Genomic DNA, 13,913 nt, shown 5'->3' on the forward strand with positions numbered 1-13,913 from the left:
TAAAAAAAAAAAAACCCACGCTGTTGGGATTTAGACGACATCCCTATAATACTTGTAGCCCATATATTTCAGCATTGTTTTAATGCAGTAGATCTCAAATTACAACTGTCAAACAACCAGTTTTCTACATTGTTCTTTCCTCTGGTCTCCAGGGCAATCAGAACAGACAGAAAATGCTATGCTGAATTGGTTCCGAACTGGAAGAAGAGTTGACCAGCGAGAAAGTTTCTCTTTTGTGAAGTGATATGCAGAATAAAGTGAGGGAGGCGGGGAGAGAACCAGCATGCTAGTGCATTAAAACCAGAAAGTAAAACACACTAGAAGGAAAAGTGCTGGTTGACTAGTTAGTTTTCATTATCATAGCTGAGCGAATTGCAAAGACAATGTGTAAATGATAGAAATCATATTAGATAAATAATAATTAAAAATTCTAATGAGTTAATAAGAACATAAGAATGACCATACTGAGTCAGACCAAGGGTCCATCAAGCCCAGTATCCTGTCTTCCAATATCACAGGTTTCAGAGTAGCAGCCGTGTTAGTCTGTATTCGCAAAAAGAAAAGGAGTACTTGTGGCACCTTAGAGACTAACAAATTTATTAGAGCATAAGCTTTCGTGAGCTACAGCTCACTTCATCGGATGCATTTGGTGGAAAAAACAGAGGAGAGATTTATATACACACACACAGAGAACATGAAACAATGGGTTTATCATACACACTGTAAGGAGAGTTTTCAGAGTAGCAGCCGTGTTAGTCTGTATTCGCAAAAAGAAAAGGAGTACTTGTGGCACCTTAGAGACTAACAAATTTATTAGAGCATAAGCTTTCGTGAGCTACAGCTCACTTCATCGGATGCATTGATGAAGTGAGCTGTAGCTCACGAAAGCTTATGCTCTAATAAATTTGTTAGTCTCTAAGGTGCCACAAGTACTCCTTTTCTTTTTGTAAGGAGAGTGATCACTTAAGATAAGCCATCACCAACAGCAGGGGGGGAAGGAGGAAAACCTTTCATGGTGACAAGCAGGTAGGCTAATTCCAGCAGTTAACAAGAATATCAGAGGAACAGTGGGGGGTGGGGTGGGAGGGAGAAATACCATGGGGAAATAGTTTTACTTTGTGTAATGACTCATCCATTCCCAGTCTCTATTCAAGCCTAAGTTAATTGTATCCAGTTTGCAAATTAATTCCAATTCAGCAGTCTCTCGTTGGAGTCTGTTTTTGAAGCTTTTTTGTTGAAGTATAGCCACTCTTAGGTCTGTGATCGAGTGACCAGAGAGATTGAAGTGTTCTCCAACTGGTTTTTGAATGTTATAATTCTTGACGTCTGATTTGTGTCCATTCATTCTTTTACGTAGAGACTGTCCAGTTTGGCCAATGTACATGGCAGAGGGGCATTGCTGGCACATGATGGCATATATCACATTGGTAGATGCGCAGTGAACGAGCCTCTGATGGTGTGGCTGATGTGATTAGGCCCTATGATGGTATCCCCTGAATAGATATGTGGACAGAGTTGGCAACGGGCTTTGTTGCAAGGATAGGATCCTGGGTTAGTGGTTCTGTTGTGTGGTGTGTGGTTGCTGGTGAGTATTTGCTTCAGATTGGGGGGCTGTCTGTAAGCAAGGACTGGTCTGTCTCCCAAGATCTGAGAGAGCGATGGCTCGTCCTTCAGGATAGGTTGTAGATCCTTGATGATGCGTTGGAGGGGTTTTAGTTGGGGGCTGAAGGTGATGGCTAGTGGCGTTCTGCTCTTCTTTGTTTCTCTCCTTTTCATGTGAGTCACATTTTTCTTTATCATCACTCTCCTTTATACTGCCAGGAAAATTGAATGATTCTCCATCACTTTCCTCACTTTTCCATTCCTTGTCTTCAGGTAAATCTGCTAATTCCTTAGTAATAGGACTTCCTTCATTTATGCTTAGCTCTTCAATTTCTTCTGCAGTGGGATGATAGCTACTGTCTTAAGCCTAGTCTATGTTGTTCATTTCAGATATTTTTGTTTCCTGTACTAAGCTCCTGAAGGCTTCTTTGAGGGCATCTTTTATTTTCTACGGGAGAAAACAGACTGTAGGGGGGAGAGCAAAAGTCTGTGTTCTGCAGTTGTAGAAAGTCATCAAACATTATGGCAAAAGAAGTAACAGTATTTTTTTTTATATTGTTGCATAGATAGGGGTTTGACAGCTATCTCTGGAGTCTCATTAAATACATCCTTTTTTAGTTGTTACTTACTCTTCAAGTCTTAAAACACAAGTACACTTTCACAATTACACAATAGAACCAGGTTCACAGTACCACAACTGGGCTCTTACTTCAGTTTGTTCTTATATCTCGCTAACTGACTGGTGATACCCCTCCCCTTATACACTCACAAAGGCATGGCTGACAACATTCTAGGAGGTTCAAAGAAAATGTAGTTCTCGGAAAGTCTAGAAGGTTCCATGAGATTCTATAAAGATCCAGAATATTCTAGGAGGCTAATGAATAATGAATCCACATATGGAATACTTGTAACATTTAACTTCAAACATTCTATTTTCCCTTTTGCCGCTAACAACAAAAACAACACCCTGAGCCTGGGACCCCCCAATCCCAGCATCCCAGGCAGTCACTTGCCCCTAAATCTGGTCCTGGTTTTCAGTTGCTCTTTAAGTAAGAAATAGAATGAAAAAAATAAGCAATTTAGAAAGGATGTTCTGATTTGGGATAACAGGAAGTAATGCAGCTCATTCATTACTGTGGTAGGCTATTTTAAAATGTCCTTTAAATTATGCCTTTGCTCTTTGTTGGTTTTATGAACTTGGTGAGGCAGGCAGTTGCCTGCATTTCTCTCCCTCTACAGACTGTCTGCATGAGTCTCTTCTATACCTGAGTGACAATTAAAAAATATACTGTGCTATTTGAATGCAGCTTTCTTTAGAACTGACATATAATATATGTTTATTGAATGGCTCTATAATGACTCGTTCTTAATTTGTATTATTAGCTGGGAGTAATAGGAAACTAGTTTTTCTGATTACATCAATGTTTTATTTGATTATTTCCACACAGTCTATGTAAGCAATCTGGGAATTGTTAAATGAAGAAATATCAAAAAAGTACTTATTGGCTTTATTTATTTATTTTATTTGGCCTACCATGAAAAAACATCAAATGTCTGCAATCTGTTTTAACACATTTTTTTACATATATAATTCACGTCGTATCGTCAGGAAAAAAAATGTTCTGCCAACAGTTTGAAGTATTATATTTAGTTCCTTTCAGAAAATACATGTGCCATTATATGAGAGATTTCAGATGTGAAATAACTTGGAAAATGAGATTCTCAAATTTCAAAAGCCTAACAAGGTCTCTAACAGCTTTCTGGGAAAGTATATGAATATGGATTATTCAGAAAAATTCAGTGAAAACTATTTTCATATGTTTGGGGGAGTGATGCATGTGTGGGTCTGAATAAATGCTTTTTGGGAGTCCATAATCTTTGAATAAATTCAGAACAATCCTTTTCTCAACTTTAGTTGTACTTTAAGCTTTTCAGCAAAGGGAAGCAGCACACGCACAAATTGGAAAGTAAGGTGGCCTTTTTTGCAAGGGAAGTGACAGGGAGAAAGTACTGCTATGTATGTATCATATAACAGTGCTGGACTTTATTCCCCATGTCTCTATACTGAATGTAACCGGTAGTGAGAGTCCCAGAAGGATATGGCAGCACTTGGGTGAACTGGGGACCTCCCATTCAAATGATGGGAATAAATAAAATTGACACTTCTGAACTAGGAATAGGGATTCTACCTTTGGAGGAGGTAATGGTGTCTATATTCTGTGAAAGAAGCAGGATCCTCTTAAATATGCGTGCACACACGCGCGCACATGCACACAGTGCCATGGGTGTGTATCCTCGTTTATAATCTTACATTTTTTTATACATTTTTTCTTTAATGAGGATTGGATACCCAAAGCATCAATGCTTGTTTTTCCTTTTAATAATAACAATAATAATAACAACAACAATTAATATTTAATAAATAGCAAATGGACCAGCTAATGTGGTAACACATCCAAAATGACAGGCCGTTTTGTTTTGGCTTGGCAGATCATGCGTGTTTCTACTTTATTTAAATCATCCCTTTTATCTATTGATGGCAACCAAACCATACGATGTTTGGATCTACCATTTGTCTTCAGTGGTCCAGTTTAACCTATCCAGAATCCCTTCTTCCCTTTTTTCAGTATTGATTCAAGAGATAAGAGGGTAGGGACTTTATTACATCAGCTCTCATTTTTGAACACCAGACTATTGCCTTTTCTCTTACTGGAGAGTAGGGGGACGTTTTTAGCTTTCCAAGAGCCAAGCCTATACATTCAAGAATTAGAAGGTGGAGGGAGTATTTAGTGTAAAATGAGTCGGAGAACACCATTTTTTGTTAAAAAGCTTATTTTTCTCTTAATATGTTGCTGTATGTGTCTCTTTCAGTAAGTAGACAGCTACTCAATTAGAAGAGGAAAAGGAGCACTGAGGGCACAAAATGATAGGTTCATGGTGTGGTGCCTCTATGAGTTTGTTTATACTGCTGTGGGAGGAGGAGAAAATCGTGTTCTTATAACCTGCATTGGCTAACTTGGGTAAAAAATAGCAGTGAAGACATGGCAACTTGGATCAGCAGTTTAAGTTAAACTATAGAGTAGCCTGGAGTTGAACTGTGTGTTTGTGCAGTGTCTAGAACAATGGGCACTTAATCTTGGTTGGGGTTTCTAGTGTACTGTAGTACAAATAAGCCATGTGATGTCCTCCACAGAAGAATCTGTCAGGCTGGACTGGCAACTTCCCAGCTGTAGAGAACATATTCTAGGTAAATGTACTTGTGCTGGGATGCAGACTTCTTGCTTTGCCTGGGATGGGAACCTGCAGCCATGACCCAGTGGTGCTGCTGGGGTGAGGCCACATAGTGGATTGAGGACTGAATCCTGGCAGGGCCATTCAGAGCTCTACTTGAAAGCCTCTCTGAGCTGAGGTAATTAAATGCATATGCACCCTAATTATGCTCAGAACCTCAAACAGGCCCAGACTACTTTCATGTGGTAAAGTGAATGGGATTTGCTGTCTAGAAATCAGAGCAGGAAGACTGAGTTTTCCTATTTACATGGTATAATGATGTACAGTTTGTTTTTTTAGTTTGAAGTATATGGATTTAAGATGCATGAAGAGGTTATGGCCGTGTGCGTGGTGTGTTAGTTGCTCTCCAAGAGAAGAAAATCATACAAAATGAAAACAAAACCCCATAGAATTTTCTGAATAACCTGGGACTCCTGTGAAGTTCCTATTTAGCAGACATACGGGCTCTTGCACTCACATGCTGCCTTACTTAGATTTTTAGGCTTTCTAATTGTTCAGTAAAAGTGTTGTCTTTCGTTCCCAAGTAAGGTAACAATTTTTAAAGAGCAAATTGCTTATTACCTTTATATCAAGATGAGGATGGCAGAAACTCCTGTTATGAGTTGTGATTTTGTTTGTTTGTTAAAATGTCTGTAGTAAAGGTATGCACTGTAGTTGTAGCCATGTCGTTCCCAGGATATTTGAGAGACAAGGTGGGTGAGGTGTATGACCTGAAGAAGAGCTCTGTGTGGCTCGAAAGCTTGTCTCTCTCACCAACAGAAGTTGGTCCAATAAAAGATATTATCTCACCCACCTTGTCTCTATAGTAAAGGTAGTTCATTTCAAATTAGTTATGGATATTGCTTTCTGTTAAGTAATGCTACCAAATGGCTCCAGGTAACTCTAAATATATGATGTACTTAACTAGGAATTTTATTAAACCTTACATGGTGAATTTCTAGATAGATAAGTAACTTGTAAGACACCTTATAACCACCAATAAAATTCTAGTGTCCTTCATTGCCTTCATGCAATTCAGAGACTAATAGCAAGGGACATAGTGTGGCCACATGCTCTGCAAACGAAACACCGACCCCAGTCATTGATGGGCGGGATCGAACTTGGGACCTTGGGAGCTAAATGCATGAGCCTCTCCTGCATGAGCTAAAGGCCATATGGCCCTTAGGTAAGGCTGTAGAGCAGACTCATTAATCTCTAAAAGGTCTCAGTACCACTAGAGGAGACGGAACACAACACCCGGGAGGTGTATGGGTTACACAAGGTTCCCCATAAGTTCTGCCAGTTCTGGGCCTTTCCAACAAAGACTACCAGTCCAAAAAATGCCCCGAAAACCTATAACAAATTATGTCAAGTTATGTGGTGGTTTTTGCTGCAGGCAAAAATATGTAGTAAGCTAGACTCAAACTAAGTCTTAAACCTCGTGTTCCACATAGTCTTGCTCACTCTTTGGGACAGATTCATTCCCCTATTCCAACCCCCATATATTGTTCTATTAATGTATGGCAGCTATTAATGCACTGCAGCTGGCCAGGGGAGATTCTCAGCAGCATAGGTTTGCCATAAGTGACCCTAGGCTGCTGTCCTTGGAAGACCTGGCATAGGAGATGTGTCAGATTCACATGCATAACACATGGCATTACAGGGATTCAGGGCTTCCATAAATGGAGGAAGCAGGGCTGCTGTTTTGGTCCCAGGAACAGCCCATAATCTGGAGCATGCAAAGGTGGCATAAAGCCACCATCTCTCCTCTCTGTGCAGCATAGAATTAGATCCTTTGATTTTTATTTTTTTAATGCTTAGACATTTTGCTTATCCTTCATGGGCTTTTGTTTATTTAGTCCATATTTATGGAGTCCAGAATGTTGTTGACTTTTTCCCTTTTCCCTCTCTTCTTGTAGGTCTTGATGATTGCCTGCAGCAGTATATTAAGAACTTTGAGAGAGAGAAGATTAGTGGGGACCAGCTACTACGTATTACTCACCAGGAACTGGAGGATCTGGGAGTCACACGAATTGGCCACCAGGAGCTTATCTTGGAAGCAGTTGACTTGCTCTGCGCATTGGTAAACTTCCTGGGAAGGAGGGGAGGAAAAAAAAACAGGAAATGTGTATTATTTGAGAGATTGCTGACTAGTTCAACAAATTCTTCACATTAAATGCTAAATTGCTTTTATATTGTAAAATATGAAGCAGTGCATGCCATCATGCTGAGCTGCTGATTAGAAAGAGGCTTTTAATTTAATAAACTGATGTCACAGATTTGAGGCTGAGAGGCTTGCACATCATCCTTAAGAAAAAAATCATCCTAGATCAATTCCCCTTCTCAAAGGCTAGTTTCTATTCAAATGGTAATGTGAAATTGTTGTATGAGATTACAATAATTGGATTCTGGTTGCCCTTTAAAAACAAAAGGTCCTGATATTAATCAAGTCAGTTTCCAGTGTTCCTTTCATGCACTCCCTTAGAGTATTATAAATTACATGTTGGATGATTATTCCAGTTTGTTAAAACATAGCTGCTTTTATTTTACAGTAAAAAGGATTAACTGTTGAAATAATTATCTAATGTGTAAATAATATGTATGCTTCCTGACATCTGATTAAAGACATGAATGGTATAACGCTCACTAGGAAGGTATTCTGCATTCTCAGATGTGGGATAGATGCTCCTACTGGGCATGGGGTTATAAAATGAGAAGATAGAGGGTGATTCCACTAAAATGTTCTTGATTTTTTTCCAGATTATTGGGGTTTTTAATGTGAGCTAGCTTTCAGAGCTTCAGAACCATCTGTAGCGAAGCCTAATCCCAGTGGAGTGAATCCAAGATGAAGGATTCAGATGGTTTTCAGGGGGCTTTGTAGTCCTGTGTATCTGCCAAAGTTGTTTTTCGATGTGACAAGTCTGTAGGTTGTAATGTCATGTCTTTGGTGGGAGTTTGGAGCGGGGATGGGATTCAGATTAAAAAGAAGAGGGAAATACAATAAGACAAGAAATAAGATAGAGGTTGGGTTTTGAACACGCTTTCCTCTAAGAACATTCTGTAAAGTTGTACCACTGTTGACAATGACACACAGAGCTTGAGTGCAATAGGAGAACCTAGCTCTGGGGTCTGAACATATTTAAAATTTTGTATGTGTACACACACGTGTGTGTGTGTGTAGAGAGAGAGACACACACACACGGGACTCTTCTAAGAAATACTGCAGATGTTCAGAGGGATGTAAAGTAGGTTATTTGCTACAGTATAAAGTGCAATGAAAATATAAAGAAAACAAATGTTAACTCAGAAGAAACAAAATTGAAATTAGTGTGTCTGGAGTGGCTGCACACTAGTGTACACAAGACAGATTGTAACTTTTTTTTCATAAAAGCGTTTAGTTACACTGAGTGAGCATTATTTGTTATAGCTAGTATATGCTTGTTACCTCATGCCCAGTTACTATCATTTATATTTTGAGAAATAGATGCACCATATATTTATAATTACCACACACATAAAATAATATAATGGAGTTGGATTACATGCACAAAATATGAGGAATTTGTAGTGAAGGTTAAACATCATGCTTAGTTTGTGCTATTGTCTAGACCAGGGGTCGGCAACCGTTCAGAAGTAGTGTGCCGAGTCTTCATTTATTCACTTTAATTTAAGGTTTCATGTGCCAGTAATACATTTTAACATTTTTAGAAGGTCTCTTTCTATAAGTCTTTACATACAACAATAGCTTAGTTATATATTAAAGTAAATAAAGTTTTTAAAATGTTTAAGAAGCTTCATTTAAAATTAAATTAAAATGCAGAGCTCCCCAGACCAGTGGCCAGGACCCAGGCAGTGTGAGTGCCACTGAAAATCAGCTCGCGTGCTGCCTTTGGCACAAGTGTCCTAAGTTGCCTACCCCTGGTTTAGACATTAGTGATCAATGTTATGTATAGGTATTTAAGAAAGATAGGGTATAAAACTAACCTTATTTAAGCAAGTGCTTAATTAATTACCTATACCCCCTTTCTAGGGTTCTTTTAATTTCAATTGCTTAACTAAAGAAAAGGATTCAAGTTGAATTTAGTTTTACTGAGTTTATTAAATATCATTAACAGTAGCAGCTAATAGTATAAGGATATAAGACAACAAAAATAGCATTGAGTTATGATTTGGCTAGCACAAACTAGAAAATTGATTCACATAGCCATTTACATTTTTCAGACTCAAATCACACAACCACAATAGAAAACAATACTTACACTTAATCACGTTGTTTAGATTTTTGATTGAGTTCCTCAGAATAGGGCCTCACTTTGTGCCAACTGGTTATCAACACCGGTGTTGATGATGCAAAAGAGGAAAAACAATCCAAAACTAGAGCACAAGACACAGTTTGGTCAGTTACTTGTGTGCCAATTCACCCAGGTCTCTTTTCCAATGGATTTATAGCAGTCAGCCCTTTTAACCTACTTCCCAAATAATTATTAGTCCCAGGACCTGATTAACACTCCTAACTAATGTAGGTCAACTCCTACATTTATGACAGACTGCTTAGACTGAGTGCAGTTCCAGAAGTTTGCACACTTTGCCTCATTTATGTCTGTATACCCTTGAAAGGCAGTATGAAACCATTAATTATGGTTTGGACCCTATCAAATTTATGGTCATGAAAAACACATCATGGACCATGAAATCTGGCTATTGTAGTGGAGGGGGGCTCCTACCATGCACCGGGCTCCAGCTGCTAGTCCTGGCTGGGCTGGAGAGGGGCGGCACTTCCTCTTACCCCCCAGGGGCCGCTTCCGGGGCTGGGTCAGTCCCACCTTTGGGAACCCCCACAGCTGCAGGAAGCTCCGTGGGTATGCTGCCTTCAGAGCCCTGCTGGAAGCTGCGGCAGGATGCTCCACAGCTTCTGGCTACGAGCCTAGCTCTGAAAGCAGCGCAAAAGTGAGGGTGGCAGCTGCGGAACTTCCTGTTCCTGTTCCCAGGTTCCCAGAGGTGGGTCTGACCCGGCCCTCGGAGTGGCCCATGCAGGGGAAGAGAGAGTACTGTCCCTTCTCAGCCCCACAGGGACTAACAACTGGAGCCTGGTGAATGGTAAGAGCCCAACAACTTCCATATAAGGAGAGATTTAAAAGGCTAGGACTGTTCATCTTACAAAAAAGATGACCGGGGCTGCAGATATGATAGAGGTCTGTAAAGTCATGACTGGTGTGAAGAAAGTGAATAAGGAAGTGGTGTTTGAATCTTCACATAGCACAAGAATTAGGGATCACTCAAAGATATTATTAGGCACTAGGTTTAAAGGCCAAAAGTATAACTGGAATCAAAAAAGAATTAGATACGTTCATGGTGGATGACATCTTGGCTATTGGCCAAGATGATCATGGATGCAACCCTATGCTCTGCATGTCCCTAAACCTGCAGTCCCTAAATTGCCAGAAGCTTGGTGTAGACAATATGGGGTGGATCACTTGATAATTGTCCTGTTGTGTTCATTCCCTCTGAAACTCTGGTACTGGCCACTGGGCCATTGGTCTGACCTGGTATAGCCATTCTTATGTTTAAAAGTTCTGTGGATTGGGATTTTGGAGGCTCTTTCTTGACAGCATTTTAAAAACTATGGGTCAGACCTTTGGATGGTATAAATTGGTATAGCTTCACTGATTTACACCAGCTGAAGATCTGGGCTGAAGATCGGTCACCTAATGAAACCATCCTTGAAGTGTAATCTATTGATGGAGAACGTGGTGGTGGGGAAAGGAAACCCCCTCTAAAAGAAGAAAATAATAGATATTTTTTACTTTGAGTCTTGCATAGGTCATGGGGAAAGTAGCAGATACGGCATGCTTAGAAACTTACTTAATGTCAGTTGCTTAAATTGCTATGGCTGGGACTAGAACTCGGTTATATTTGGTGCATTCAAAATTGTGAACCTTGAGGATTACTGCAGACAAGGCAGCAGTGTGATTTGCCAGAGAAAATATTGATGTGCACCCATTATGAAATTAGTTATCACTAACATGAAACATTTCTGTGCAAATGCATGGAAGAATAGAACTACTTTATCCACGAATTACTCCTTTTAAGAATATACTTTTTTGTCTTAATCTCATCTTCTGAAACCATTTCTTAGGCAGAAATCCTTTCCCCTCCCTTTTATCAGTAGTTAGATCTCAAAATTACATTTGTCAATAATGGTGAACATTAAACTTAATCATCCCTGTGCTACTGAGAGGAGATTCCATTTAGGAATGGAAGATCATATGTACTAAAGTTAATATTTATTGGCAGTATTTTCTTGTTCATAGGAGTAAAATTACTTATCCCTTTTATCATTGGCTTTTATAAGCTACAGTTGCATTCATATGTCTGTTTGGCCTGAATTAAACAACAGAACCAAAAGTCCATAACTGGTCAATAAAATGAGGAAGTAAAAGGATATCTCCAATAGCCCACACAGGTCACTTTGAAGGTTCTTATTACTTTTTTAAGGTGTAGTAGAACCTTGCAGGAAAATTATGTTAATGCTAAAGGCCCAAATGATCCCCCCCCTTCCCACAAAATGACAAAAACAGAGAAACCATGGGCAGCAGCCTCAAGAGATGAAAACCTCAGTGAGGAGAGGATCCATTTGCAGAGATATCCCATGCACACGTTTCTCTCGGTCCTTCTTCCCCTTGGGAATAAGGCCATGGAAATGGTCACCAAACTTGATGGATTTCCAGGGAGCTGTGGGAGGCCAGGCATCTGGTTGGAGGGGCTGTGTTCATGCATGGGCTTTTTGTCTGGTGTTGCCATTGGAGCTATGTCACTAGGAACTCCTTATAGCTCCATGTGGCACCAGGACTCCTGAGAGAAGGTTCTGGGGAAAAGATAACACTCCTCAAAGCTGAATTACCTTTTATGCGAAGTCTTTGAAGGGACCTATTGGGGATGATTATGCCTTTTATGCCTTTTGCCTTTGGCTTATTCAGTTTTCTCCTGGTCCACCCAGCCTCCATCCTTCCCCACACATGTGCCTCAAACCCGTGTAGGAGGGAGGAGGATGGCACTGTGATGTTGCCTGATTTCCCTTTCTGTAGGCCTGTGCACAAAACTGCCTTTGCCTCCCCCTCCATGTGAAATTAAGGGGTTTACAGTCTGTGTTGTGGATCTTAATTTTTATTTATTTATTTAACTTTGGTGGCTGCTTATGAGAGTTTAAAAAGGTGCACACCCATTCAGAGGAATTGGTATTTAAAGATGTCCATTATGGAATAACAAGCTTTAAACTGGTGTCACATTCATGACAACACCAGTGGTTTTACTACTTCTTTTAAGATGTTAGTCTGAGATCTTGGTGTGATGTTTACTACTGTACAATGGTATTCCGACATATGAAATGCTAGAGGAATGAGAGCAATTGGCTAACTAGGACCACAGTGATCTATTTGAGAGAACATACAGAAAAATAAGTAATTATTGCTTTATTAGTGATAATCTTCAGTGTCATAAGGAGAATTTGCATTTCTGATGTCCCAGAAGATAGTGCGGCGATACAGAAATCGCTATCTGAAAAGCACAGATGGGATTGCTGGGACCAAGATCGTCATTTATGTGAGACTCTCAAACTCCAAAGAGTTGTGCAGAATTGCTTTCCCTTTTTAGCACTTCCTTTAGCAGGATAGTATTGATAAACATTGCAATCACTTAGGCATAATTTGTTTTTCAGTCAGCAAAATCTCATAGCAAATCTTAGTAATAAGAGAATTGTTGTTGTAGCTGTATTGATCCAAGGAGAGGAGAGACAAAAGATGGGCAAAGTAATATCTTTTATTGGACCAACTTCTGTTGGTGGAAGAGAGAAGCTTTGGAGCTTCACAGAGCTCTTCTTCAGGTCTGTAAAAGGTATCCAGAGTGTCACAGCTAAATTACAAATTGGGACAGACTGCTAAGCATAAGGAGTATCATATGGAGTATCATCAAACAGTTATAACGCTTGCTTGATGGGGACCACATTCTGAAAGAAATCTTTCCCAAACCCCCTCTTCTGGCCTTCAAACAACCCCCGTCCCCAAACTCACCAAGCTTATCATCAAAAGCAAGCTCCCCACAGACCGGGACACACCAATGCAAAGCAGGACCAGACCTACCAAAACGAGAGATGCAAAACTTGCAGATGCGTTTCCATTGCTACAATAATCAATACTCTCTACAACACACCTTTCAAGATCCATGGGTCCTTTATATGCCTATCACAATGTGTGGTGTACGTGAAGCAGTGCATCAAATGCTCCAACTACAGCTATGTGGGTGGAACCAAGCAATCATGCTCTCCAATGAATTCAAACAAAAAAATGTCATAAGAACATAAGAATGGCCATACTGGGTCAAACCATCTAGCCCAATATCCTGTCTTCCGACACCAATGCCCGCTGCCCCAGAGGGAACAAACAGAACAGGTAATCATCAAGTGATCCATTCCCTATTGTTCATTCCCAGCTTTTGGCAAACAGAGGCTAAGGACACCATCTCTGCCCATCCTGGCTAATAGCCATTGATGGGCTTATTCTCCAAGAAGTTGTGTCATTCTTTTTTTAACCCTGTTATAGTTTTGGCCTTCAGAACGTTCTCTGGCAAAGAGTTCCATAGATTGACTGTGAAGAAATACTTCCTTTTGTTTTGTTCTAAACCAGCTGTCTATTAATTTCATTTGGGGACCCCTAGTTCTTGTCTTATGAGAAGGAGTAAATAACACTGCCTTATTTACTTTCTTCACACCCATCATGATTTTATAGACCTCAATCATATCCTCCTTAGTCGTCTCTTTTCCAAGCTGAAAAGTCCAAGTCTTGTTAATCTCTCCTCATACGGAAGCCTTTCCATACCCCTAGTAATTTTTAAGTTTCAGAGTAGCAGCCACGTTAGTCTTATTCGCAAAAAGAAAAGGATTACTTGTGGCACCTTAGAGACTAACAAATTAATTCCAATATACCTTTTTTTTTTTTTTTTGAGATGGGGAGACCACATCTGCACGCAGTATTCAAGATGTGGGCGTA

At 39.9% G+C, this 13,913-nt stretch overlaps 1 protein-coding gene across 8 annotated transcripts in view; it reads left to right on the forward strand.

Moving 5' to 3' along the window:
• Positions 1 to 13,913, forward strand: part of CNKSR2 (connector enhancer of kinase suppressor of Ras 2) — a 384,996-nt gene that overhangs the window by 46,237 nt on the left and 324,846 nt on the right. For 4 of the 8 annotated variants that reach the window (XM_043504745.1, XM_043504743.1, XM_038375840.2 and 1 more), the window contains exon 2: positions 6,792 to 6,955. In XM_043504745.1, the coding sequence (XP_043360680.1) occupies positions 6,792 to 6,955 (164 nt within the window). Of the gene's footprint in view, positions 1 to 6,545; positions 6,956 to 13,913 lie in introns of those variants that run through there. The other 4 variants (XM_043504741.1, XM_043504742.1, XM_043504740.1 and 1 more) reach the window with 3 other exon arrangements.

This window comes from Dermochelys coriacea, chromosome 1, assembly GCF_009764565.3.
Source record: "Dermochelys coriacea isolate rDerCor1 chromosome 1, rDerCor1.pri.v4, whole genome shotgun sequence".
Lineage (NCBI taxonomy): Eukaryota > Metazoa > Chordata > Testudines > Dermochelyidae > Dermochelys > Dermochelys coriacea.